The 27,232-nt window shown below is 52.4% G+C and overlaps 1 protein-coding gene across 2 annotated transcripts; it reads right to left on the bottom strand.

Annotated features, from left to right (window-relative positions):
• Positions 1-349: 349 nt before the first annotated feature.
• Positions 350-27,232, bottom strand: LOC122393357 (zinc finger protein rotund-like). Of its 2 annotated transcripts, XM_043389301.1 has the most exons (3): positions 27,003-27,232; positions 23,989-24,230; positions 350-3,842 (listed from the first exon to the last, which is right to left on the bottom strand). In XM_043389301.1, the coding sequence occupies exons 1-3, from the start codon at positions 27,145-27,147 to the stop codon at positions 2,700-2,702; spliced, it is 1,530 nt and encodes a 509-aa protein (XP_043245236.1). In that variant the 5' UTR covers positions 27,148-27,232; the 3' UTR covers positions 350-2,699. The 2 variants fall into 2 exon arrangements, with proteins under 2 accessions (XP_043245236.1, XP_043245235.1); XM_043389300.1 differs by lacking the exons at positions 23,989-24,230; positions 27,003-27,232 and adding an exon at positions 13,412-14,093.

The following is a 27,232-nucleotide window of genomic DNA, read 5'->3' as shown; positions in this document are numbered from 1 at the left end:
CGCAACTGCTTGTCATGTCTTGTTGTATATTCGAATAAAAAAAATAGCAAACAAATACTGGCGAAGAAAACGTGAATTTCCATGACCAGAATACCAATTAGTCTAAGAAACCAAAGTGTAAACAAAAGAGTGTTTGCTTGACTATAGCCGCATTCTGTGCAAATTGTAAGCAGTTTTTGTCGTGCTCATTATGTTCATTCGTAAAACTTTTCTCTGGCTTGTGTCTGTTATGTGATATTTGTTTTAGACCGCATCGTACCGTTTCACTCTTCGCTAGCTGCTCCATTCTCAACTGTTTTGGAAGTTGCGACTCAGAGTTTAGAAAAAAAACTCTGCATAAAGAACACACTACGGTACACCACTTTATTCCGACGATATACTGATATTAAAACTGTACAAGAACATGCCAGGCTGGCGGCCGTCCGGCACTGCCTCAGCCTAAGTACTGCACACACCATGCGAGAAGCGAACGCCGAGAGCCTGACCAATACTCCGCCCCTCCTGACAGCACTATCGTCTAAGAACGTCCTCAACAAGATCCTGGTGACACATACAGCAATCCAAAAAACGAACAGAAACAGGGGCCGGCTCCCCGGGACTGGGCTTTCCCAGCGATCAACACTCATCGAATCCCTGAAGTGACCGACTTCTGCGGCCGTACGAACCTACCACTGATCATAGGTCCGCCCAGTTATATACAAAGGGCTACGTCCCTCGCAGTCCCTGACCCCCAGCGCTCTCGTTCAATCACAACACACCGCTTGGCGCCCTCGACCAATCACAGCGTACCGTCTGTTGCCCTTGACCAATCACAGCGCCGATCACATGACCTTGACCGGCCGGGCGGCGCGCGGCATCGCCCGGCCGGTAGGCGTCGCCTCTCCCTTAGACAGCGTTACACACTGTTTTATCACCGCTGGCCGGTATCGGGCCGTCTCACACACAGCCCCAGGCCACTCACAGGGCGCCGCGACCGGTCAGTGCCAACACCTGCCCGGCGCGAGCCCACGCCATCCAGCGTCCTGCCAGTTCACCTCAGCGAGAGCACATCGTTCAATTATAATACAGCAAAGTACAACGAGACCAACACTGGCGCATCTAAAACACAGAGTCAGATTTAAGCCGCTGTGTTTGAGAGTCAATATGGTATCTCTGCCTGTCGCTTCATCACGTCTAAATACAACGAGCAATAACACTGAACAGCGGCACAAGACGGGCACAACACAGGGATGGCAGCAGCACCGACCCGGGGTGCTGATTCGACCCATGCCGCACCCATCCCCGCCCCTCATGTGCCTGGTCTGTAACTACTAACTACCCTGTTTGTCTGATTGCCCTGGGGTCAGTGGATGATTGCCACATGCGGATGCAGACGCCCGTCTGTCGGATCTACGTGTACCGCAAACAGCGACGGGGAGATGCGTCTCGGATGAAAGAGACGCGATAAAACCGCCCAGAGTCCAGCAGCGTGGCTCACGTATGCAGAGATCAAACTACGATGACCTGGGATTTTAATGAGGTAGCCATTTCAGAACCTGAGTTGGGGTACTTATTGTCAACATAATATTAGATTTAACGTCACGGCCCATTTTTACTGATAATCCTGTCTTTAAACATCATTTGAAGACCCACCTTGAATAATAATGAAGCAGAAAAAATACTGCAAACAAAATTCAAGCCTATCTGACGAGAACCAGAGTTTCCTGAGAGCCATAAAGTGGTGCAGGTACATACACATTCTTAGCTATTCTTATCATAAAATGATATCGATGAATTAACCTCCGGAGCTCAGCTGCAAAACGGACTTGAGTTGAATTGAATATTCCTTCTCGAAGGACTTGCCACTAGAATTAGCAGAATTAGAGCTATTGCAGTAAATACATAATTATTTACCGGGAGTGCTGCTTAGTTATAAGCATTTCTATGCATTTAACAATGGTGAACTTGGTTTGTCTTGAGGTCCTCTTAGATAAAAGCGGAAAACGGCAAAATAGCCATTAACTTCAACAATAAAAGATACAGAAAGGTACACTTTTCCCTGAGCGTTACAAAATTGCCATATTGGGTCGGCGACATACGCGGACACTACAGACTAAACGAGAGCTTTCATAATAAAGCCGAATAAATGCTATGGTAGGGATTGCAGCTCAATACGCTTAAGCGTTTTGGTGCTATTCAGAGTTACGCAATGGTAGTACATTGTCAGTGTTGATGTCTTATTCGAAATTAAACATATCTTGATACGTAATTCAAGATGTGAATAAAAGTTATGAGTTATCGTGTTACCTTAAAATAATAATTCCGCTCTCTCAAACGTGTACAGCTGATTGGTTATTTCAAACAAGAAGAAACTTATGAATAACAATTACGTTTAGGTTCAAAACCGCCTACGTCAATCACTCTCGTGGTTCAGAACCACAACGAAAGCGTAAATCACAAGGTTGTCTCGTGTCATGCTTCGCATGTCACGTGAAAAACTAAACGCAACTGAAACCGTGATTTCTAACCACAGATGGCATATAACGAGCGTGCTAAGAGAACGCACGTAATGCTTTCACGGTCGACCGTAGGTACTGCAGTAGAAGATAAGTTCCTCTACGGACCAGCAAGGGCGTCAGCCTCAGCAGAACACAAACACTTTTCGCGTCTACGGGATGAACGTCAGCTTATCTGTGTCGCCAACAGGTGGCAGCACCGTCTCACTGCTGGTCGTGCGGCGGCTGCGGCTTGTCCCGGAGCTGGCCCAGCAGGTCGTTGCCGATGGCGCCGCTGCGCTGCTGCGCGTAGCTGCTGATCTGGTGGAGTGAGATGAAGCCGGCGGCGTTGCCGGCCGGTTTCACGTCCTTGCCGAGACCCGAGTGGTCGTAGAAGTAGCGCGGCGCGGCCGGCGGCGGCGCCAGCGGCAGCGGCGCGCTGCTCACGGGCGCCCCGCTCTGGATCGGTGTGAACGCCGAGGAGGCGGTGACGGCGGCGCGCGAGAGCGGCTCGTAGCCGGCGCCCGGCGGCGGCTGGCCCAGGTGGTGCTCCTGCCGCTCGTCCAGCAGGACGCGGTGCTCGAGTGTCTCCCGGAGTCCGGCCGAGGGGTGCAGGCGCGGGTCGTCCAGTCCGTCAGCGCGGGACAGGTGCAGGGGTGCCTGCAGCCCGCCGCCGGCAGCCGCCCCGTTCACCAGGTAATCGTCTTTGGGCCAGTAGGGGTTTTCCAGCCTCTGCTGCTGCTGCTGCTGCCGCTGCTGCTCTTGCTGCTGCTGCTGCTGTTGCTGCTGCTGCTGGTGGTGATGCTGCTGCTGCTGATGATGATGCTGAGGTGGCGGCGGCGGCAGTCCAACAGGCGCCGAGACCCGCTTATCATTCCTATCTGCGTGTTTCTGCATGTGTTTCTGCAGGTAGGTCTCCTGCGTGTAGCTCTTGCCGCAGTACGGGCAGATCTGCGTCTTGAGGTGCTTCGACTCTTTGTGCTTGGGGATGTGCTCTAGCAGGCTGGCCTCGTCGGTGAAGCACTTGTAGCACGAGTTGCACTTGTAGGGCTTGTCGGTCTGGTGGCAGCGTGAGTGGCTCTGCAGGTTGGAGAGCTGCGAGAACGCCTTGGAGCAGCCCGGGTGGCGGCACTTGTACGGCTTGTCGCCCGTGTGAGTGCGGATGTGCTGCTGGAGGTGCGACAGCTGCGTGAACTTGCGCTGGCAGATCTCACAGCGGTACGGCTTGATGCCCAGGTGGATGCGCGTGTGCTGCGACAGGTAGGAGCTGTTGGCGAACGCCTTGCTGCACTGACTGCACTTGTACGGCTTGGCCTCCCGCATGTGCAGCTGCACGTGCATCTGGAGGTCGGCCTTGGAGGCGAACATCTGCCGGCAGACGGAGAAGGGGGTCAGAGGTCAGAGGTCAGCCAGCTCCGGCAAGAATTCAGCGCGGTCAGCGATCCCAAGTTCAGCGTAGGTACTTTTATATTTTCGAAACAGAGCTGGCCACAATATAAAATCGGAATGCTAAGATATGCAAACAAGTTTTCTGCGCTATGTTTCAAGATCTGTAAAGGCTACATTCTAGGCAACGATTAAATGAATCGAAAATGATTTATAGTCAGCGCCGCTCATGAGAATGGTATGGACGACCGACAGACGACAGATGTGTGCGGGATCCGGCGAAAGGGGTAGTGATACCAATCACCAGACCAGACAGACAAGGTCACCACCGCGCCGGTCGGCCGAGCGTGACGCTGAACCCGCCGATCGGTCCGTGACCGGTCCGGTCGTCACGCGGCGTCACTCGCAGCCGGGAGGGTGGCGCGATGCTGCCACTGTGCTGATGGGTCACCAACTCGGCACATACGTGGCATACTTAGTCACCAGTGAGTGCTCAGACCCATCTGGATAGATATGAAATTGCAAAAAGGACCAACGAACTTGTTGTTTTATGCATGCTTTTGTCAGACCCGACAATTCATAAAATATTGTGCAAGAAAGCTTCGGCGACGACACATCGCTGCGTCAGCATCAGTGATGAGTCCGTAACGGTGACTCGGACTCATCCCAGAGTCCCGCTCCGCCGGTGAGGCCGAAGGTCACCGGCTGTCTAGACGGTCCCCGGGGTCGGACGCCCGCCTTCCGGTCCGCGTGGGAATCTCTATCTATATCGGACCAATCGTGGGTCTGTCTGGCGATCCATTCATTTCGCCCGGGGCGAGATATAGGGAACGTCTGCCTGGATAAAACTTGGCACATCATTCAACGACTATAGCCAGCTTAGTGATCCACCAGGACCATGAGTTACTCTCGTCGGCAGCTTTCTCAATGGCCAGCCACCGACTGCTGGTGCCACGTGCCACGCCCGACGGCCGACGGCCGACGACTGGCACAGCGACAAAGGAGGCTCCTCCGCCGCCGGCGCCGCCGCCGCCGCCGCCGCCGCCGCCGGTATTGACCGTGGCTCCCCTCCGCTAGCCGTCTCAGGGTCGGCCGGCGGCCCGCTGAGGTCGCTGGCCCAGTGGAACAGTAGACGGACCGGTGGCTGACCGGTCGGATTGACGGACAGATAAACAAACGGACAGACGGATAGACGGCATACGAACAGGCGGAGACACGGACAGATGGGCAGACGGATAGACAGACGGACAGGAGGAGAAACAGATAGATGGACAGGCGGAGAAATACATAGACAGAGATAGACGGACAGGCGACAGACGGATAGGCGGAGGAACAGCTAGACGAACAGACGGTCAGACGGTCAGACGGACAGACGAACAGACAGACGGGCGGGGAAACTGGCAGACGGACAGACTGGGAGTTTAGACGGTCGGTCAGGTCAGCCGGTGGCAGTCAGTAGGTCGGTCGGTTGGACGAACTGACGGACAAGCATGAAATGGTCATCACATTTCTCGTGAATGTGAATACAAGATCACATGAAAAAAGACTTCTTGTCTACGGTTGAAGCGGACCCTTTTATGTACTACATACAGCGGGGCATAGGCGGCCAAAGTGGGCCCTTGTGTGCTGTGTCTTGTGGACCATGAACAAATGTCTCGCATCCGCCCGTCGCTTTGTGCTATCCTGATGCGATGCATGGCCTTGTTGGACAATTATCCGGCTCTGTGTTCAACAATGCTGTAATCAGTTTCCACTTACAGGCCTGCATAAACGACGTGATGTATCTGAGTGCATCCCTAGTTATTGGCACGGGTGTGGATATGCAAATTATGCATATTTTGGGATGAGCATTGACAATTGTTTTAGATAGGTATCAGTGGACTTTTTCGTATAGGAAGCGCAGATGTCGATATGTTGCTGTCGTTTGTTTTTAGTTCGGTAGGTGCACTAAAAATCCTCTGTGCGCCGGGTCAGACTGCCTTGGGCCACACTCCCGGTCAGACTGAGCCTGTATCTCTCCACTCCACAGTCCTCCCACATATACCAGACGTGACCTTCCCACCCGCCGGCCTGCCAGACACCCGGTCACCGACCCCCCCCCCCCCCCCCGCCCTCCCCCTCCGGGTGTCTGGGTCGCCGACTGGCCGTCTGATCATCGCCACCGCTCCGCCGCCGCTGCCGCGCCCTTATATATCGTCATGGTAACGGCATGCCGACGCGGCCGACGCCACGCAGCGCGGCGCCGCAGTTCGCGCACAATTAGCGTGTGTGACGTCACCTCGTCGCGCCGTCTGGCGACCTTGGGCGGCTGTCTGGTCTGGTGGCGGGGGCGGGGGCGGCGGCGGCGGCGGCGGGCGCTACCGACACCGGACGCCACACCGGTCGGCCGCCGCAGACCATATGACCCCGGCTTACCTACCCAGCCTCGCCGCCGCCGGCATACGGACAATATGACCTCAGTGTACCCGGGTCCGGCCCCAGCCGCCGCCGCCGCCGCCGTCGGTGGGTTATGTGAGTCTGGTGGCAGCCGGCCGGCGGTTGAGGCAGGCCGGCGGCCGACCCCGCTCAGGCGCAGGCGCATCGACGATGTTGTAAGTACCATTCGGCTCGATAGGCGATAGCTCAGCGCATCGTTTGGCGGCGTGGGCGTTATATATGACGGTGTGTGTTCTGCACGACGCAGAGTCCGATGTAGTAAGCACGTGCTGCTACAACATCTTCAGCAGGACGGAAAGACTGAGACATGGCAACAGACGACTTATGAGAGACAACACTGACGATAAACGAAACTTGCCGCTCAAGTCCGCCGGCTGCTGAGGGTAATCGCCTACTATATCATCAGGAAGACGATAAACGGAGAAGAGACACGATAGAGGAGACTGGAGAGACGAGAGACGACAGACGGAATCCATTCGCGCTGTCGACCGACGCTCTCACCATGCCCCCAGCAACAGCCACGGCCGTCGCGCCGGTATCCGAGCCGTCGGCTGTGGCCGGAGAGAGCGCAGAGCTCTCCGCTCCTCCCCTCTACCCTCGCCCACGACAGATCACAGACTAATGATACCCCAGACATGCTGGGTCGACGAGTCGACGCCGCTGGTACATCGTCGGCGAGCAAGGAGCGTCGACACCGGCGCGAGAGCGACCGAACCAGGCCAGACGCAGCGGTAAGTCCTGGTGCGACGACAGAGACTGAGTCGGCGACAGGAGAAGCACGGCGGTCAATGTCATACATGCATCGCTGTTGCACTTTGCAGTCTGCAGCCTACCACTCAACAGTCTACCGCCCTCTCTCGTTTCCACTGAGCGGTTCCCGTTTTCGACCGTCACCACTTCTCTCTGCCGTTGGCCGTTACGGCTCTCGAGCGGTCAGGGTCAGTGTCGTCCGAGCGGTGCCGTATCGATCTCTCCCCGCCCCCCCCCCCTCCCACGCCGTCGGCCGCGTGCTCCCTGACCTAGCAACGCCCTTCGCCCCCCCCCCCTCCCTGCGGAGAGTCACAGCTGCCCGGCTGGGCACGCCGTGAGCCGGGCGGGCGATACGCCTCAACCTCCGCGGTAGCGGCGCGCCGGACCTGGGTCAACATCGGCGAGGTTGAGACGCGCCGCCGCTGCCGCCGCCGCCGGGCCCAGCTCAGCCTAACAGTGCCGGATGGAAATGGTGCGGACGGGGTGCCAGAATGTGGGCTGGTCCCTAGAAGTCTGGATGAGTGCGTATGACTCTTGCACAAAGCCCCTTCCGTCGCTTACTTGTGAGGATAATTAGGTACTTGTCTTGGGTCACCTAAAAACCAGCACCGGGAAAAACTACATGGACCATCCCTTCTTTTTGCTGTGGGGCAAAACGCACAGTTGCATAGCTCGCCCTGTTTTTATCAAATAGCAAAACAGGCATTTGGTTCATGGTGTTCCTAATTTTCGCCATGAATAAAGGTTTGCTAGAGAGATTAATTCAAAAGTCAAATGCATGAAATACAATTTTTGAAACTCATGTTGAAAACATAATCGTAAATGTGTTGATAAGCACGATGTCGATGCGGTAAGTCGTTTATCGGCAATTATAAATTGGAGCCAACGGTATTGGATCAATTGTTAAAGGTATTATCAGGGTTTTTTCCGAAATTTCGAAGTTACTCAGTGAAACGTGTAGAAGAAGGTGGCTGAGGCCCCAATCCGAAGTCATTCGTCTCAAAATTGCCTAATTTCCAAATGGTGGGCCTCCAAAGTTGATCCGTCTGCCAGCCAGTACCTGGAGGAGGCAGTACCAAGTACTCGGATACATTTCCCTATAAGTCCATAGGCTTAACACTAGCTAGAGACTTCTAGAGATATTTTTTATGCCAGATAAGGCCGTCGCATACCAGATAAGGCCGCAACGGCCGTTCAACGTTACGTGGGGAAATGGGAGAAATCTAAAGACTTTTTTTCTCTGACGTCTCCACTCCAATATCTCTAGCGCAACTGGCAAGCGTTGTTAGCATTGGCTCGTGTCGTCGTAAATAAGATTTGTTTGACGTATATTCCGTAAGTTGAGTGTGTTGTTGTAATTTCTGAGGCTGTATGAGTTGGACGGAATGGCGCCATCCCGCCATGTGCGAAATCTGTGCGAAACAAAGCTGTTCCTATTCATATTTGAATGTTCAAGACTTGTGGGCTTTGTAGCCAGTGCGTGTAGCTTCTAGATATCCTGTGGGTTATCAAAATAATTAAAAAATTATGTTGTGTGCTTTCAAACTAAGCTCATCCCGAGTGTAATTCAAGAATGTCTTAGTTCAAGCAATTTAACTTGAAAGTGATATAGCTCCAGCAATGAAGAAGCTTGGATGGAACGTTGAATCAAAGTTACCTATCATTTGTAATGCAAATGTTAATGCTAAGTGCTGAACGTTACCAATAATTCGAGACATCCGTTGTAAGATGTATGACGCAGATCAACTTTGATCAAGTGAAGAAAATAGATTTCAGATGAAATAATGTCAATGTTCAAGGCTGAGCGACTGGCAGATTTCGGAGTGAGCACAAGTGGCCTTGAGACATTCTGTTTCTGTAGGTACTCAAAATAAATAAATTATCATGTTGTGTGCTTTGAGGTTAAGTGTTATCAGTGGTGCTTCATGGTTGTGCTTTGTTGTTGGTGTATGGGCATATTTTGAGCACATTGCAGCATGATATTGGTGGTGTGGTGTAAAGCAACTGATCTCCGCAGACTTTGCACTTACTTGCAAAGCCTGCGGACTGACTTTGCAGACTGGCTGACAATGAGCAATGCATTGCTGACTGATATCATTTATTCTGTGTTTGTAGCACAAAGTACAGAAGTGGCACATACATTGTTACTTTGAAAACCTGATGTGAATTTGATGGTGGCTGACGTTGAGTCCTTACGTATTGTGAGTAGTGTACAGCTGGTGCATTGAGCACAGACTTGAGACCAGTGACGTTTGTATCAGTAGACTGTGTTTGAGTCTACTTATATGGGTAGTCATAAAGCAGGCGTCACACTTCTTTTTGCAACCAAGGAGAAGCGCTATACCCAGAGTTGCTTTGTCATCCAACCTTACCCAACCAAACCTAACCTTACCTACAACCTAACCTACAGCGCCTCTCTTCGTTCGTTCATGGTTGCAAAAAAAAAACAAGTGTGACGCCTGCTATACTACTACCCTTATATGGCCTTGGTTTGAGTCATGAGTGTGGTGACCGAGTAAGCTGGTGTGTATAGCCATGCAATAAGTGTTTTGAAATATATTTTTGGGACAGTATTGAAATGGTGTGTTTTGGCCATCTGGCATGGATGATGGAAAGCCACTAACTCAACTTTAGGAACGCTTCTTCATTATGCTCATCTAAGGCACAATTATCTATTTTCTCTTCGCAAGGATTGATTACTAATTCACTGTCAATTATAACCTGGTCCAGAAGGTTTCGCTGGGCCACACGGTTCATACAGATTCATCCACAGTGCTCAGCAGTGCATGTTTTCAGATTTCAACAGACTGTAATTGTTTCTGTATGTACATATGCATCATGCAAGGGTACAACAGATGCGGTATTTGGTAAGCAGTTGGCAGCAAGGTGGTGTTTGTACTTATTGGCAGACCAGTTGAGCAGGACTAAAACTATCCTAGTTTCTCTCCAATTTACTCAGATCCGTCTCAACACATTGAACATATTGAAAGCGTCCATCCATGAAGATGTCTGCATGTATACTCATTTCCGAGAAGGCACGCTCGTCGCTCATCCATTGCCGAGCAGGCACGTGCGTGCCCATCGCCGGCGCGCATTAGCGCGCGTCCATGGCTGGGGCGCACGCGCGCGGCCATGGCCGGCATGCACGCGCGCGCGCCCATCGTCGGCACGCAAGCGCGCGCGCGTCCATAGCCGGCGCGCGCGCCGCGTCCTTACCCGGCGAGAACGCCGCGTCCGTACCCGGCGCGCACCCGCGCGCGTCCACAGCCGGCACTGACAGACCCTGACCGACGGGCGTGCTGCCGTCGGCGGTCCTGACAGATGGGCGGCGGGCCCGGCTCCCGCAGCTCCGGCAGCGGGCGGCAGCCATGGTCGGCATACACGCGCGCGCGCCCATCGTCGGCACGCAAGCGCGCGCGCGTCCATAGCCGGCGCGCACCCGTACCTGGCGCGCACTCGCGCGCGTCCGTACCCGGCCCGCACCCGCGCGCGTCCACTGCCGGCACTGACAGACCCTGACAGACGGGCGTGCTGCCGTCGGCGGTCCTGACAGATGGGCGGCGGGCCCGGCTCCCGCAGCTCCGGCAGCGGGCGGCAGCTCCGGTGACTGTTCCGGCAGCTCCGGCAGCGAGCGGCGTCTCCGGCAGTGCTCAGCAGCGGCGCCAAGCAGCAGCAGCGGCTGAGCCAACAGGCGGCCGCGGAGGCACGCCCCCCCGCCCCCCCCTTTGCACATTGTTCGTCCATGGAGATGTCTGCAAGCACGACCATTGTTGAGAAGGCACGTGCATCCATGGCTGAGCACTGAGCAGGCACGTGCGACCCCTTTGCACATTGTTCATCCATACATATCAATATAATTTACCTTATTGATTAGTGTGAGTCTTGCAAAATCTTAAACTCAGAAATACCACAAGGCAGGCTGCCTGGGTGAGTTGCTAATATGAACATAATGAACATTATACATTAGTGCAGTACCTATAAGTATCCATGCTGTGTGAAGGACTTGGCCCTCACGTTCATTCGTTTGGTGATTGCACATGGTGGCATGTGTACCAATTGTTCTCCCTAACCCTTCTTACAACTTTGACTAGCAAGTAGAAGCTGGCAAAATGCAAGGAGCTTACAAAGCATGCTTATATGTAGATAACTGAGGATGATTCTCTCAATTGAAGCATGATCCACACTCAGCAGCTTCTTCTGTTCTGTTCCACAAACTAAAACTGAAATGACTCAATTTTCCTCAAAATATATTCATTTATCACTCATAAACAACAAAAATATACATTAAGTAGGTACCAGGGCAATAAAAAACATACAACTTACATATTTTTTTTCAAGTACAGTCCTTTCACAGCAACAATATGTAGAAACGCACCAAGACGTTCACGGAGAGCCCACCCATAACAAACTATAGTTGAAGCCGGGGCTCTGCTGCAGCAGCAGGGGTGACGTACAGGGCACAGAGGTCATGTCACATCATGTTGTACAACCTGTTGTTCGAAAAAACAGATCAACATTGATTTTGAAAAACTGTAGCGCTTTCTTCAGTCACTTAGGTAAGCTTTCTCGCAAGACGTTACATTAGATTCACCACTCTTGACAAAATAATCAGATTGAAGCTTAGCTCTTGTGCCTGATGCACTTACATTTCAATTTATTGAAATAAAACACTCAAATTTACCCTTGAAAATTGTTGACATTTAAATGATATTAACATCAATGTTTTGATGATCAGCAAACAAGCTATTCAAATCACACCCATATAATAATTTTGGCAATGTTGATAACTCTTGCTGTCTTATTGAAAAGCAAATCTTCAATTTGTTCATATCCAAATCCAATGCCAAGCACTGAAATCTTGTTGCAAGGCCCTAAAAACAACAGACAAAAACAAAACAGTCTTGTGGAAATCGCCAGTGCGGTGCGGCGGCCTTGGCGAAATTTCCCCAGGCTGCTCTTTGTTTACATTTTAGCGATGGGCCAACTTGGCCGCCCAAGTACTTGTTTTGCGTGAGTAAGTACAATTTTGTCAATTTTGAAACGGCTATATCTCGCAAATTTTGGTACCGATTTACATTTTATGCATATCTTTAGAATCGGCAGAGTCTGGGGAGTTCATTGATTGGAAATTTATGCCGATTCCTTTCAATTTTTAAACCCTGATAATCCCTTTAATTGGCTGTGGTTGCTTCGATTGCTCCAAGTACGTACCGTATTAGGTTCTTACCATCCCCCGTCAGTTCGCTCGCTTTTGCGTGAAAAGATGGATATTTGTATCCAAAATTGCACTCGCTTATGTTTTATCGGTGTGCAGACACTAGACAGCTTATGTAATATTTTAGTTTTCTATGCTAAAATTCGTAAGCTATCTATTACACCATGATAAATTAAATGTCGATTTAAATATCCGCTTTCGACAGGAACATTAATCAAGCGTTCCCACGTGAAGCACCAGAACGTCCCATTTTTATCGACCATCTGTTCAACGTCCTCGGCCTCATACATAGTTCCCATGGGTTCCAATCACCCTGCAGTATCCGGACTGATATCGTCTCACCATCGCGACTTGCCAACTAGCGAGCTATCGCTCCCTCCCTCATCGGCGAGCGAGCGGGCCCGTTTGTGGAAGAATGGATCTCCCCAGCTGGGCAGGTGGCCGGACAGCCTGGGTGCCAGAGAGCTGAATCGAGCCCTCCGACGGCACCGGCGTTCTATCGTTCAGCTCAACAAGTGTGTCGGGGGTGAAGGGGGAGAACGCACGCCATCAGCCGGCCCTCAGCGACCGCTTCAGTTCCACGTGTCCTTCTCCTTCCACCGGCTGTACGGCACGTGGAGCCACCCGCCTGCCGGGCGGACGTTCGAGTCGTAGGATAAATAGTGCCACTTGAGGTAAAGTGATTGGTATGATTTTTTTATCTATGCACGCTCACCATGCCGTCTGGACACTGGATCCACAGTCATAGACAACGAACGATGTGATTCGAATCCCATTGGAATCTGAGCCAATACATGGGAAGACTATCGCATCAGTGCCGACTTATCAGAATTTATTGCGCATCATGTTCTCACGTGCTGAGATCATCCTTACATTTCTCTACTGAACCCTAAGCAAACTCAACTGGACTCCGAATCCAACAGACCTAGTAGCCACTGGCCACTGGACTCCCTTAGATTTCGTTTCAGTTTGGTTCCAATAAACTCAATTGGACATCGAGAGAGCTCCACTGGCGTTATACCTCAACTACAACTAGGTTCCCTAGGATGCCCTCGGACGCTGTTGGACTCCGACCAGTCCACTGACTTATGGACTCGCTCTCAGCTCATCCAACCACCACCGCGCGACTGTCTGCGGCCGACACACCTACCTTCTCAGCGTGCTGAGTCGACTCGGCCGGAGTCGGGGGTCCGGAGTCGGGGCGACTCGGCGGCCGCGAGACTGACTCATAGCTGGGCGGTGGGGAGTGGCCGGGGGAACGGTGCGTCCCCGAGCCGGGCGACGGGCCCGGTCGGCGCTCCGGCTCCCCCAGCAGCTCGTACTGCCGCCGCTCGTCAGAGAAAGCACGGCCGTCACCGGAGTAGTGCCGCGAGTCACCAGAGTAGTGCCGCGAGTCACCAGAGTAGTGTCTCGAGTCACCCGAGTAATGTCTCGAGTCTGCGGAGTAGTGTCTCGGCTCGCCGCCGCCGGAGAAGCTGCGTTGCCTGTCCAGTTCTCTGCTCTGTCCGTCCGCCGGCGGCTGGCCCTCGGCTGCAGTGTAGTCCCTGAGCACCGGCTGAGGATAGTCTCTGAGCACCGCCTGGTAGTCGCGTGAGCCGCTCTCCTGGACCGCCGGCTGGCCGGGGCTGAAGGCCCGCTGCGGGTTGTCGCTCCGCTCACCGGCACACGGGGGCGGCTGGTAGCCGCTGCTGTAGTCGGCCTGAACCATCTCCATGGGTCACACTGGATCCTCGAGCTCCGAGCAGGGGTCGACGTTCACTGCATCACTGACCGCTCTCCGCCGCCACGCCGGCCGACGCACCGCCCGCCCGCTCCGACCCGACGCTGCAACTGAGCCGACAAAAAAACGGCACCGCCACCGCCCGGCCCCAGCAGACGACGAAAAAACGACGGTAAAAAATCGATCACGTGACGCGCTCAGGGTGGGGACTGCGACCTCCACCGCCGCCTAGCGGGCCGATGGTGAACCAAGCTCAGCCGCCGCCAGCGTTACCGACTGGGGCACCGGTGACGGCGGACCGACCGGCGCGGCGGCGCGCTCCGTCAGGGCCAGAGGAAGCGCGCCGTGAAAGGGTTGGCCGGTGCCGGCGGCGGCGCGTCGCTCTGCTGGTCCAGTTTCAGCCTTTCCCCTCTCCCGGCGGTGGCTGACACAAAACCGGCAGCCTTGGGCGGCCGGCCACGTGCAGCTGATGGGACAAAGGTTTAAAGGGGCGCAGCGTCCGGCGCAGATAGGGTTACCGGTGCCACTTGGCAGCGTTTGGCAGCTCGAATGGGAGGAACGTCAGACGCATCGGCTCCCAGCTGAGACAGCCGCCTGACGGAGAGCGACTACAGCGCTCTAACCGAGTCAGCTGACAGCCCTGCGGAGGACTAGAGCTCGAGCTCTTCGTGCCTGAGACAGTAGTTTGCACAAATATGTTAGGAACCGGAGGTTCCGACTGTAGGTAACACACTCCGTCCAGTGGAACCTCAGAACTGCCCATAGTTACTCGTACTTCGAGACACGATTCGAGAGCTGCCTGCAGAGGGCCACCGCTGCTGCCCAGCTGTGCCTTTGCCATACCGAACGCAGTTGGCGGAACGCGACCATCGTAACCCTGACATTGACACACTGCCTGAACGTCGGTGTCAGACACCAAATGTGTCACCATTCCATTGGCTCACGTGTAATTGCTTGTTTAGATTTTTTGTTGACTGTGGTGCACAAAAAATGCCAGCCGGCTAGACAGTGTTTTTGTGCGTGTGTGTGGCCGTGGCCGGGTGACCTTCCACAGACCGCCGTCTAGACTGCCGCCCGTCGGCCGGTCAGACGGCTGCTGTCTAGACAGTGTCTATAGTCAGACAGCAGGTCAGACGGCCGCGGGCAGTCGGCGGGGCCGTCCCCGCGCCGCCGCCGCCGGCGCAGGTCGGGGGACGGTCACACGCCGGACCGGATACGGACAGACGACTCACGGAGCCGAGTCGGACAGAATAGGACATAACATAGAACTGAGTTAAACAGAGGGGAGGCTAGCAGAGGGCTATTTCGGGCGGGCGGGAGACTGACAGAGAGCTGCGTCGGAGTGATGGGGACAACGGCGGCGCTCCCGATGCACCCAAAGGCTAGAGTTGGCACTGTGTGATCTAAGCAGACACCGTTATAATTTAAACGAAAATCTAATGTATTTTTTTCTAAGTGAGGCACTAACGTTATTTAAATACGGGACACTGAGAGAAATATTCGCAATGGCCGATGCTCCTCAAAATGAGTCAATGCTTAGTTATTTGAACATATTTTCATATCGTTCTTTAACCCTCGCACGACCAGGCCATTTCTCATAACACGAACGACCAGGGGGGGGGGGTTGTTACGACCCCCCCCCTGGCGTTTCGAAACGGAAGGTCGTAGAGCTTAGCGGAAAAAAACCAACGGATTGCTATCAACGAGATCTCGCGATTGGTGGTATATTTTTTGGTCCTAGGTCAACATTTGACCTACTTATGACCGGTCAAAGGTCAAATTTTCCGAAAAAATCAAACTTTTTCAACTTTCCGCGGCGATTGCGGCAAAACGGTGGAAGATATCGACTTGAAACCTTCACTATCGTGTTCCTTGATCAATTCTCTATCGTTTGGTATGTATTTCGTTTCCCTAGCTCTAAAAATGGCGCGTTGGGAGCGCCGGAAGTCGGCAAGGTCACAGTCGGCGGCAGAAATTCGAAAAATCAAAATTTAAATTTTTGAAATCTGATTGTATTTTTGGATTTGGGAGGTCCATTTGCTCTCTATAGAAGCTAATATTGCTGCATATTCCCATTGAGGTGACAAGAATTATCAAAATAGTGGTTCGGGCGCTTTTCAAAAATAGTACCGGACGCTGTTCCTCTTGTGACGTCATAGCTCCGTGACCTGACCTGACCCGGTCAATTTTCTTGCACCACACGATAGCCAATGCTTGCCCCAACATGCATGGGAAGTTTCATCATGATCCATCAAACAATGTGGGTATCACCGGCAGAAAACCTAGGGATTCGGCGCACACGTTTGGTAACTGTCGGCCGGAGGCTGTACCTCTTATGACGTCATAACTCCGTGACCTGACATGACCCGATCAAGTTTTTTCGGCAAAAGATGCGCAAAGGTTGCCCCAGAGGGTATTGAAAATTTCAGCCCGCTACGACAAGCCGTTTAGCGTGCACTTCGAAAAAACCTCAGGGGGGGGTTGATACAACCCCCCCCCCCTAGGCGTTCTAGGGTTAATGGCCTCTGCTGAGGCAGCCAATACAAGTGATTTTAGTCTTTTAAGTACCTGTTAAATACTGCATATATCGATGTATATAGATACTAGATACTTATAGCATGCCCCCCGTACCGTGACCCTGACCTTCACCCTGACCTCCGGGCCTCAGCAAGCGACTGGGTCATTGATCTCCGATAAAAACTGGCACAAGAAGGTCTGCAAAAACGGTTACCGGGGCTGCGCTGACTTTGTTGCTGAATGTTGTCCTTTTTGTGATCATTTTTGCTGCACTTTTTCAGGCAGCCAAACCATAAAACGTTGGCCTCTGGCGATAAAAACGTAAAGGCCTTGCGGATACAATTAAGGTTCATTGTGGGTGTCCATAACCCTCGCGGGCCCGGGGGGGGGGGGGGGGGCGTTTTTCGCCCCCCCTGGCGAATATTTGCGATAGCTCCCGAACGCTTAGGGATAGGAAAGCGAAACTTTCAGTACCTTTTCTCCCATCAATTTGACATCTTCTGAAGTAAAAAATTTGGACCTAGCGCCATTGATGACGTCACAAGGTCCATTTTTCTAGACCCCTGCACGGCAAATTTCGGCGTCACAGACGCAAACTTCAAATAGCTGCTAAAAATAGAGTTTTAGAGATAAAGACAAATTACGAGCACGGTTGTGTAGCGCTTGACCTAGAGAAAAATAGAAAAATAGTTTTGGTGACCTGAGGTCAGAGGTCAGGTCAGCGACCCCGAAATGTGGTTTTAGTTTTTCGCAAATAACTTCGACAAAAACGGTCCTAGAGCTACGGCAATGGTACCATCGCATTCGCCTTGTCAAGCCGCGTCGAATGATGTATATTTTGTTCGGAAAAGGTCAAGTTTTATGTTGACCTCATGTGACCTCGAATGACCTCTGGTTGACCTTGACACATGAGAGGTCATTTATGATGGATGTTTACCCGCTGATCACGAATCTGGCATCTATTTTCCTCTAAGCCTTCATTTAGAGCTTCTGGACGGCAAAATTGTCTTATTTATTATTACTAACTTGAATCAGTGAAATAGCCTCTAGCAGGGATACTCTTCTGTGACCTTGACCTTTGAGCAGCCTTGTATCGTAGGATGAACCACAAATAGGGAACTGATAAGCCTCAAAACATTTCAAAACATCTTGGAAGCTAGCACGCAAGATGTGCGAAAAAGTGCCAAGTTTGAGGTCAATTTTTAGCGTGACCTTGACCTTGACCTTTAATTTTAGGCACATTTTCGGAATCCTCAGATTCTCTTCTTTCGTTTGACACCCAATTTTGCCGGTTTGATGCAGCCTGCCGTCCTTTAGAAGGCTTACTTTGAGATCACTACACATGTGCCGGTTTTTGCCTTTGACCTTGACCTCTGACCTTGAAAATTGACCTGAGGTCAAAAATTTTAGGTGCTTTAGAATCGTCTCGTAAGGACCTTTCGTTTGGTATCGCTTTTGTTTCCGTAGCTCCCTTATTTACGGAGTTAGACAGGGGGGGGGGGCGAAAAACGCCCCCCCCCGGGCTGCGGTGGTTGGGATTACCCCCCGGGCCCGGCCGGGATAATTAACAGAACCAGAAACCGTTTTCACGACGGCCATCTGGTACACATTTGGTGCACATCTGGTGTAGATTAGGTGCAGATTTGGTCAAATTAGGTTCAGTGCGTCTCTTAGTAGCGATCAGCTAGGGCTGCACTAATTGCTTATATGCCTGCTTTGTCATATTATCAGAGAGTATCATCGATTAAAACGCGGAAATAAATTCATATAATAAAGATATTTGCTGTAAAAGAGATTATGTGCAGATTTGGTCAAATTAGGTGCACTCGTCGGATAGCCCGTCGTGAAAACGGCTAATGTCGACCAAGTGTAAAGAAATGCGAGCAGTGGGATAGGTGAGGTAAAATCTAGTGAGGTAGGTCAGGCTGTGAGGCACACCACGGTGGGCAGTGGGGTAGGTCAGGCGGCGCCACCCGGCGCGCTGCCGTCTACGCTACGATACGGAGACTGTGCGAGTTGTGAGCTCCAACGCCCGCGTATTTACCGAAACTTTCCACGCTTCGAGCTGGTTCTATAACGTAGCTTGCGGAGCCGCGATAGGTTCAGAGCCACCAGTGAAAGCACCCCGGCGTTACTGGGGGCTCGGACCGGACCAACCCCTTTTCCCGGCATGTCATTACGTGGCCGGCGCGGCGTCCGGGGCTCATCAGTGACGTTACGTCACCTCAATTACTGGCGCCTCGCTCCGGTGAAGCTGACGCAGCACATGAGGTGAGTTGTGCCTTCGCACATTGTCGTCCAAATGGTGGCATAGGTAGGTGTTAGCATCATTATATAAAGGTCTCAAAGTTTGATAAAGTCTCACTGGAAAATTACATACTGGAGATGATAGAGGATGATGGACAAAAGTGCTTGCTTATCTCAGTTTCAACTCGAATGCAAAATGAAAAGCTAATTACTACACATTAGGGTGGTCCTTATTTTCGAAAATCGTATTTGGATACCTTGCGCCCCTTCAATCGGTGCCGTTTAACGAAAAAACATGTCTGTCAAAATTTCAGATCCCTACTTCATTATTTACTGGTAGCTCAACGCTCGTTCGTTCGTCAATGTTCGCTCAATGTCCGTTTCGTCGATCAACGTTCGTTCCCTCTTCCTCAGGTGTAACGGTTGTCTGCGTCGCAAACTTCTGGGTACATGGTGTCCCCCAGTTATGAACTCCTTGGCTCCAAGTTCCCAGTAGCGGCGGAACACCTTCAATTAGGGGGGGGGGGGGGGGCACTGCCGACTTTTGGTCCCATTCTTTCCATGCAACGCCCATAGGGCTATACTAAAATGGCAAAATTAAGGGGGGCACGGTGCTCCGGTGCCCCCTCCCGTTCCACCACCTATGCAAGCTCCCATCCCGCGGCCAATCTCTCGCCTACTTCCTCCACCGCCACCAAATCCTCTAGGAAACGGTCCGGGAAGCGGCCAACCGGACGTTAGAGAAGGTACTAGAGTAGAGGAGTTCTGGGCCAGGGCCAGGAATCCCACCCAGCACAAAGGGAGAGCGGTCAAGAAGGTGGAAACTCTCTTCGACGAGTGGAAACGCCTGAAAAAGAACAAGAACAGGACTTCCGCCACCCAAACAAGCAACGAGGACGTATTCAAGAAACAACGGGAAAATATCTTTGATATCGCCCACGGTGACGCAATGTCCTTGATACCTAACCATCCCGGAAGATCGCGCCTTCCTTCTCGCCCAACGTGAGCCAGGGAGACGGGATAGAATGACAGAGGCAGACATGGCGCTCCATTCCCAAGAAAAGAAGAAGAGGAGGAGGGATGACGCCGAAGAGAGGAGGAGGAGCAAGGCGTCGCGTCGGAGGAGGCGCGGGCGGCAGCCGACCAAGTGGAGCTGGAAAGCATAACCTCGAGTAGCTCCGAATCGTCCCCACTTCGCGGAGCCGTGAGACCTGGCCCCAGCATGGGTACAGCCACTCTGTCATCCCGAAAGCGTGGTCGAACCACGGCCATCACGCCGCAACTTTCCGCTAACGTCTAACGTGTGTGTGTGTGGGGGGGGGGGGTCGGTTGGACCCCTCTGCCTTTTGGCTCCAGATCGCGCTAGAGCTTTGCGAAAAAACGAGCGTGTTGCCCGTGACGAGAGGAAACCGATGATATCCAATTTAAGGTCCTAGGTCATTGGTTGACCTTCCAGGTCAGGTCAATGACCCAGTGGTCAGAAAAATCGGGACCTGCAAGAGCTTCGTACAGTGAAGCTGTATTGTTTTTGGGGGTGCTGATCACGAATTTCATGCTAGTTTTGATCACATATGATGTCTTCGTGCATTTAGACCAGGTCGGGTCAGGTCAGGTCAGGTCAGCCATTAGGCGTCCTGCCGGCTACCCATAGTAGGTCTCAACTACCACTGGTGGCGTCGTAACACATAACAAAGGCACCAAAACTACTTCGTAAATGTTCAAATGGATGCTAAATTCGAAATCAGCCCGAAAACTGCCCTAGAAACATTATACCTCGGAAAAGTGACACGAGGTCATCATAGGTCAATGACCTGACCTGACCTTCAGGTGACCTTGACACCCACCGTAATGCATGGGGCGAACATCATTTCACATGTTTGGACGTTTATAATCGCAAAAATATTAGAAACACGCGGATAATGAGAGCTGACATACGCTGAATCGCGACTCCGGCCAAACATGGTCTCGAGAAATAGGTCACAGGTCAAAGGTCATTTGGGTCAGGGTCATGAAATTTTCAGAGTATGTATAAAATTGATCATCTCGAGGATACTGAAAGTCTCGTCGCGATCGGCCGCTTTTTACGTGAGTTATTCGCGAAAACTCATGGGGGTCCATCCCACCCCTATACATACGAGGGTTAATATGCATTGAGCCACCAAAAAGCATCCGCCGATTTCGCTCTTTTTGCTCTTTTTCCACGTTTCTAGACGAATGGCATCATTTGAGGGGGCGCAAGCGCGAAAAAATAAAAATAAAAATTTTGTATGGAAATAAGGACCACCCTACTACACATACCTATTTTGTTACAAAATCGAGAAACCCCGAAGGCAGTTTTCCAGCCGGTTCAATCGAAGCAGATTTGGCAGAAATCACGGAGTGATGAAGGGCATAGGGTAAAGGCGAGTGGGCTCCGACCTAAGTCGCCGAGTTTAGACGGTCATCGTCACGGCAGACGACCGTTGTGTCGGCCTGGCTCTACAAATTCAAACGACCGGCCTTGTTTGTTTATCCCTAGCCAGTTCAGAATCAACAGAGCCGGTAGTCCGACCCTGCGCCAAACCCAGCACCAGCAGCGTCCTATGCACAACACTAACGCTCCCATGGGTACCATTCCCGACTCACGGGTCACGGGAGGCGACCGTGATGTGACCGGCAGCGGCCCACCGGCCCGGCGTCACGCGGCGGTGGCGTCACGACGCGTGACGGTCGGCGTTACGTCGCTCGACATCAGACAGTCGCACTGATAACTGCGGCAGCGGCGGCGTGGCCTGCCTCTGGGTGGATGTAGTTATGTACATAAACCGATAATACCATCCGAGGCGGGGTCGGCTGGCAGCGTCAAACCCTCGCCGGCTGTAGCCATGCGGCTGAATAAACAGACGTGCTCACGACGAGCACATACGGCGTGTTTACTTACAGCTGGGTGCACAGTCCGCGTGTTTTAGGGATTAGGTTGAAATGTGAAATGCGGATGAAATGTGACTACTGCAGTTGAGAAAGTGACTTAACCCGGCAGTTGCTGGGGTATTTCGCCACCCACCGTTTGCTGGGGGGGGGGGCGTTAAACGCCCCCAGCCGATAACTCGAGAACCAATAGGCGCAGCGAAACGCACGAGGCGGCAAACGAAAGAACGCGACGAGACGCTTCAGATGAGTACTTCAAAGTTGAATTTTGAGGTCACAGGTCGGGTCGAGGTCAGGTCAAACACCTGAAATCGGGCTTTCAGTAGCATGGACTTCAGGACTTCGCAATGGGCGCCTCTCGTCATAAACTCTGTCCAAACGGTGCACAATCCATCATATAAGGCCTACAAGAGTGTCAGCTCCATGTAGGGGTCAGTCAAGCATAGGTCAGGGTCAAGGTCAGGTCAACCGGGCAGGCACATATCCCCGAGAATCAAAACTGATATTCGTAGCCTGTGACACAGGTTTTATGGGTAATTTGGGGCGTAGAACACGATGGTGACATTCATTTTATCATATGTGTACGTATTTGGCTAAAAAAGTTCTATTTAAGAAATGCATGTATCAGGGTCGTGAAGAAGTCACGAGAAATTGCCAAGATTCAGTTCAAGATTTTGGAAAATGCGGAAGGATAATCAATAATCTAAGACAGCCATTTGATTGTACATGGTATTGGCAGTCTAACGGCGTTTACGGCATGTCTGTATGTCTATTCTGTGATTTTATATGATTTTTTGAACATATGCCGTTTTTGGTCGAAAACTCAGAAATCATGACGTCACTGAAACCTCGATAACTCAAAAATTTTCCGACCGATTTTTTTGAAACTTTGTCACAATAAGCTTCAATCAATTCCCTACAGGTACCCAAAATTTGGCGCGCCTGCGGCGCGCCGTTTTTGTGCTATGGCCCGGCGAAAAAAGTGGGGGCGTTTAACGCCCCCCCCCAGCAACTCGCGGGTTAACATTGGAGGAACGAAGCCGAGATAAAGAAGTAAAGAGAAAAATAGTGAGTGAGAGAGAGAGAGAGAGGGGGGGAGAGAGACGGAAGAAAGGGGAGGGCTACACGGTCCGTCATCTCCAGATACTGCAGCCGTCGTGGGAACATTCACCGTTCACCCCTCCTGACACAACTCGGGTGTATGGGAGAGGGGGAGTGCAAGGGAATGGTAGGGGAGAGAGAAGACGCGCGAGGGCATCAGGGCGGCCCCACGCCACCTGAATACCAATGCCACCCCGTCGGCAGTTAGCCATTTCATTTCCTTTATGAGCTGTGACTGAGCATTCCCAAAGCCGGTCGTTCAGTTGAGACCCCATATGCCCGGTTCAGTTACTCGATAAAAAGCTTTAAAAATCGGGCGGCGTGTTCGGCCGCCGGTCCGGCGCTATCCCGGCACACGACTGTCTAGAGCGCCCCTCTCTGAACGAGAGAATTGGGAGTTCCCATGACCTGTTGTTGAGGCCGGCAGTTTCGGCGAGATCGGAACGTGACTTCCGTACTGAGCGAGCGGCACAGACTCGCACATAGCAGCCCCGGAGCAGACGGCATTCACTGTCCGTCACAGCGCGGGATAAGTAAACTGGATTAGCGCTACAGCTCAGACTCCCAGCCGCCTCTGGACGGTCCCCGCTGGTTTAATTAATGGTCCGGTATTGTCTCAGACTGCTAGCCACATCAGCTGTTCAGGGATGTGTAAGAACGCGTGATGCTGCATTTGGAGAGTCTCGAATCAAGGGCTGAACTGGGTAAAGGCGATGCCAACCGTCAGACCTACCCGTCCAATGCTCACCGACCTGGAGGCTGGAGAAGGCAGCGAGTAGAATGATTATACCGTTAAAATTTGCGTTTATAGTCAATCGACCCACCAGCAGGTAATATTGGTGTGCTTATGTGGTGCCAGTGCCATTGAGCTCGTGAAACGCAGCGCAGTGGACCACTACCACTTCACCGGCTACCGTCTACCAGTTCCCCTGCCGACCGCTAGATGTCGGGTCGATCGGAGATTCTCCGGCACCACACCCAGGCAGGGCTGAAAGATACGGCTCCACCGAACAGTCTCCTGACGGCTGTACCGTGGTCTCCTGACAAATGTAACGCGATTCCATTATGTTCTGGCCTTCTCAACAAAAGGTGATGCTTACAACTCGGGCAAAAACGCTGTCAGACTCTCCAATTCGACGTTTTCCTCGACAGGTCGCTCAATCGAATTATCGTCCCTCGTCTCAGTCCACGTCATCTCGAGCTGTGGACGCGGCGAATTCGTTCCCGGTACTCACCTGGGGGCACATTTTGCACTGGTACTTTCTGCCGGCGCCGGCCAGTCCGTTGGTGCTGCCCGTGTGACCTGTGAGGCCTGGCTGACCTCCAGGCCCGCCGGCCGCCAATTTGGAGGTGAAGAAGGCCGGCTGGGGCACCACCAGCATGTTCGCCGGCTGTCCGCCAGGCGGCGCCACCGGCGGCGAGCCGTTCAGTCTCGGTGCGTACAGCTGGTGGCCGGCCTCCTCCACCGGCGTCGGAGCTGGGGAGGGAGGAGGGGAGGTCAGAGGAAGGAGGTCATAGGGGTGCAGAGGAGGTCACAGGGGTGCAGGGGAGGTCACAGGGGTGCAGGGGAGGTCAGAGGGGGAGGTCAGACGGTAGAGCAGAGGGGTGGTCAGAGGGTGCAGCCGTAGGGGAGGGAGGTCAGAGGACTAGAGGGAAGGTCAGATGGGAAACGAGGAGGTCAGAGGGGTACGTAGGAGGTCAGAGGGATGCACGGGATGCCAAAAGGGGGACCTCAGCCGTAGGGGAGGGAGGTCAGAGGGAAAACGAGGAGGTCAGAGGGGTACATCAGAGGGGTCCGAGGGTTGCACGGGTTGTCTGCGAAATATAGTGGAGGTCAGAGGAGAAGAGGAAAGGTCTGAGGGGATAGGGGAGAAGTCTGAGGCGTATAGGAAGCTCAGAGGGGCGCAGGGAAGGGAGGAAGATGCAGGGGAGGTCAGATGGGAGGTCAGGTGGAATGTGAAAGGGGTGTAGGGGAGGTCAGAAGGTTGTAGTGGATGTTTGAGGGGTGCCGAGGAGGTAGGTAGGACCACGGGGAGGGAGATGATTGCTAGTTACCGCACTCCTGATCCGATTGGGCAGTTATCGATGGTCAATATTCCTCCCACATTGACTGAATCAGTGCAAGAAGATTCTAACACAGGAAAAATGAAGAAAACTCATAAATAAAGCACCTCAGATCCCCTGAAGACAATGTTTCTCGCATCAGCTGACGTCTTTCCTATAGATCTGTCAAAAATATTGTAAGCTCTATTACAAATCGTACATCCGTTATACGACACATTACTACATCAGTCAATGCAACTCAATTCGACGAAAAAGTAAATTGATTCGGCGTTATAATTGTCATTATAATTGGCATTCCACAATTGCATTGTATGCGTGTTGGCCGGTTCAAATAACGCCTCCATCAAAGGTATCTCCCATAGTCTATGTGTATGTGCACGTAAAACTTCCTCAGTCGCCAATGCGGACATTTGTACCCATGGCACGTAACATCGTTATGCTTTCCGGTACAGCTGACATCTTTTTGTTCCTTCCGTCGACCTTTAAACGCTCAGGTGTGCCCATGTTTTCTGACGTGGTTAAACGGTGTTGTTTTTACACCAGACTCGTGCTGAAATTTACAAAAACTCGGGCAAGAACTGCTCCAATCCTGCGCAGCCTTATGCAAGTTCAGACTAAACAGGGTGAACAGAATGACGGCTGCCTGGGCTACTATTTTATATGACTACTGACTAGGACCTGCGTCTTATTAAAATACACATCAGTTTATATGGACAGATCCAGCCTACCGCTGCTTTTGAGCTATGCAACCTATCAGTTCCGTGCAGTGGAGGGTCACGGTGAATGTCGTCACAGCTACACCGGCGCCAGCCGAGAACAGACAAAAACAGCGCACCGCCAGTTTGGCGCAGCAACAAAAACGGCAATAGCTGCATGGTGTGACTGACCTCAGCCGGGGCGGGCAAAAACGGCCGACGGGAACGGCCCGAGGCTGATTTACCGGGCCGGCGGGGGAGGAGGGATCCACATGGGCGCTTCTGTGGTCTGCTGCTCCGCCGCTCAGGCAGCCGCAGTGGAACGGAGGGCTGACTGCTGAGGTGGGCAGAGAAGGAACTGGCAGGGACCGGAGACTGGCGCCGAGGATGGAACACGGGCGGCGAATCTTTGCTGAAACGACGTTTTACATGCTGACTCTAGGATCACCATGTTACATTTTTACCATGGAAAGGGCACGGTGACGGTCCACAATTATAGCTCTTCAAACTTTATCTTCGCGTTGGTGACTAGCCTTCATTCACCGTGGTAAAGATATAAAATAGGGAAAATTGATGCTATTTGATAAAATCAAATGCAGTTAATAAAGCAAGAAAAAAAGTTGAACGCATCATCGTTCAACCTGGTATCTAAATATTCAAAAGCAAATTTAACGATATATGTAGTTAACTACCTACGCTATCTCAGCTTCAATAGCTTTTGTATCACAACCAAAGCAAAATATTATTTGAACAGGCAGCTTCCATTGCAGCTTCACCGGCGAGTTAGCTTAGTCGTGTTGTTGAATGTTGGCCACGAATGCGCACCAGACACTAGCTGAACCACGCTCTTTGAACCTTCCGTAAGCCGTATAAGAATATACAAGCCGTATAGTGACATGGTATCCCGGGACTTACCATAGTAATCTTCTGGGCGCCACCACATGTTAAACAGGGTCATAAAGCTGTGTGCACCTCACTGACACTTTACCGTCGCTTTTTTAATCACTCCTCCTCACAATAACACACCAAACACCGATATTTCGGTTCCTGAGAGAAGGCAGGCGGTGAGGGAGCACTGAAGAGAGCTACAGGACTCAGGAGCACCAGAGAGCACACAAGTCCATGGAGACAACCCCTGCTCACTGCCCACCAGACTGGCACTGGTCTGACCAAACCGTCTCTCCATGTCGCAATCCGTGCTTTTTGCCCGCCCCAGACATGCTTTTTGCTGGCTACAACATTTTTTAACCGGCCGAGCGTTTTGAGGCTTTTTTTGTTGGCTCGTTGCCATGGGAGCAGACTGAGCAGTCAGCGACTGGAACAGAATCTCTCGGGCGACTCCAGACACCAGTGACCAGTGACCTATGACCAGTGACCTACGACCTCAGAGTACCGACCACCAAGCTACGAAGACGGTCGACGGAGCCGTGATGCCAGTAAGTGAGTCACCGGCCACCGACTCCGACTCCGAGGGTCTCCCTCTGACTCACCCATGAAGAAGCGGGACGAGTAGAGGAATCCATCTGTATTCGGCGCCTCTCCGTCAGCTGACCACATTTCGATAGCGGGGGTATGCTGGTCCCCTCTCCCCGTCACAGCACCGGCACCGCAAACACCGCCACTCTCCGGACGCATTTGGCAGCCTTTTTCCGCCGTCAAAAAACCTCTGCCGGCGCTTCAGTCAAAAAAGCGCCGGCAGCACCGGCTTGTTTTTGTTGAC

Source organism: Amphibalanus amphitrite, unplaced genomic scaffold, assembly GCF_019059575.1.
Source record: "Amphibalanus amphitrite isolate SeventyFive unplaced genomic scaffold, NRLGWU_Aamphi_draft 000531F_arrow, whole genome shotgun sequence".
In the NCBI taxonomy this organism is placed as follows: domain Eukaryota; kingdom Metazoa; phylum Arthropoda; class Thecostraca; order Balanomorpha; family Balanidae; genus Amphibalanus; species Amphibalanus amphitrite.
Note: the sequence above shows the minus strand (reverse complement) of the source record. Positions and strands in the feature narration are given on the sequence as shown.

Bases quoted from the DNA above. Each gene is read 5' to 3' on its own strand.
- LOC122393357 (XM_043389300.1), bottom strand. From the start codon at position 13,975: ATGGAGATGGTTCAGGCCGACTACAGCAGCGGCTACCAGCCGCCCCCG. The intron at 3,843-13,411 runs GTAGGTGTGTCG...GTCTGCCGGCAG, and splicing joins CGACTCAGCACGCTGAGAAG to ATGTTCGCCTCCAAGGCCGA.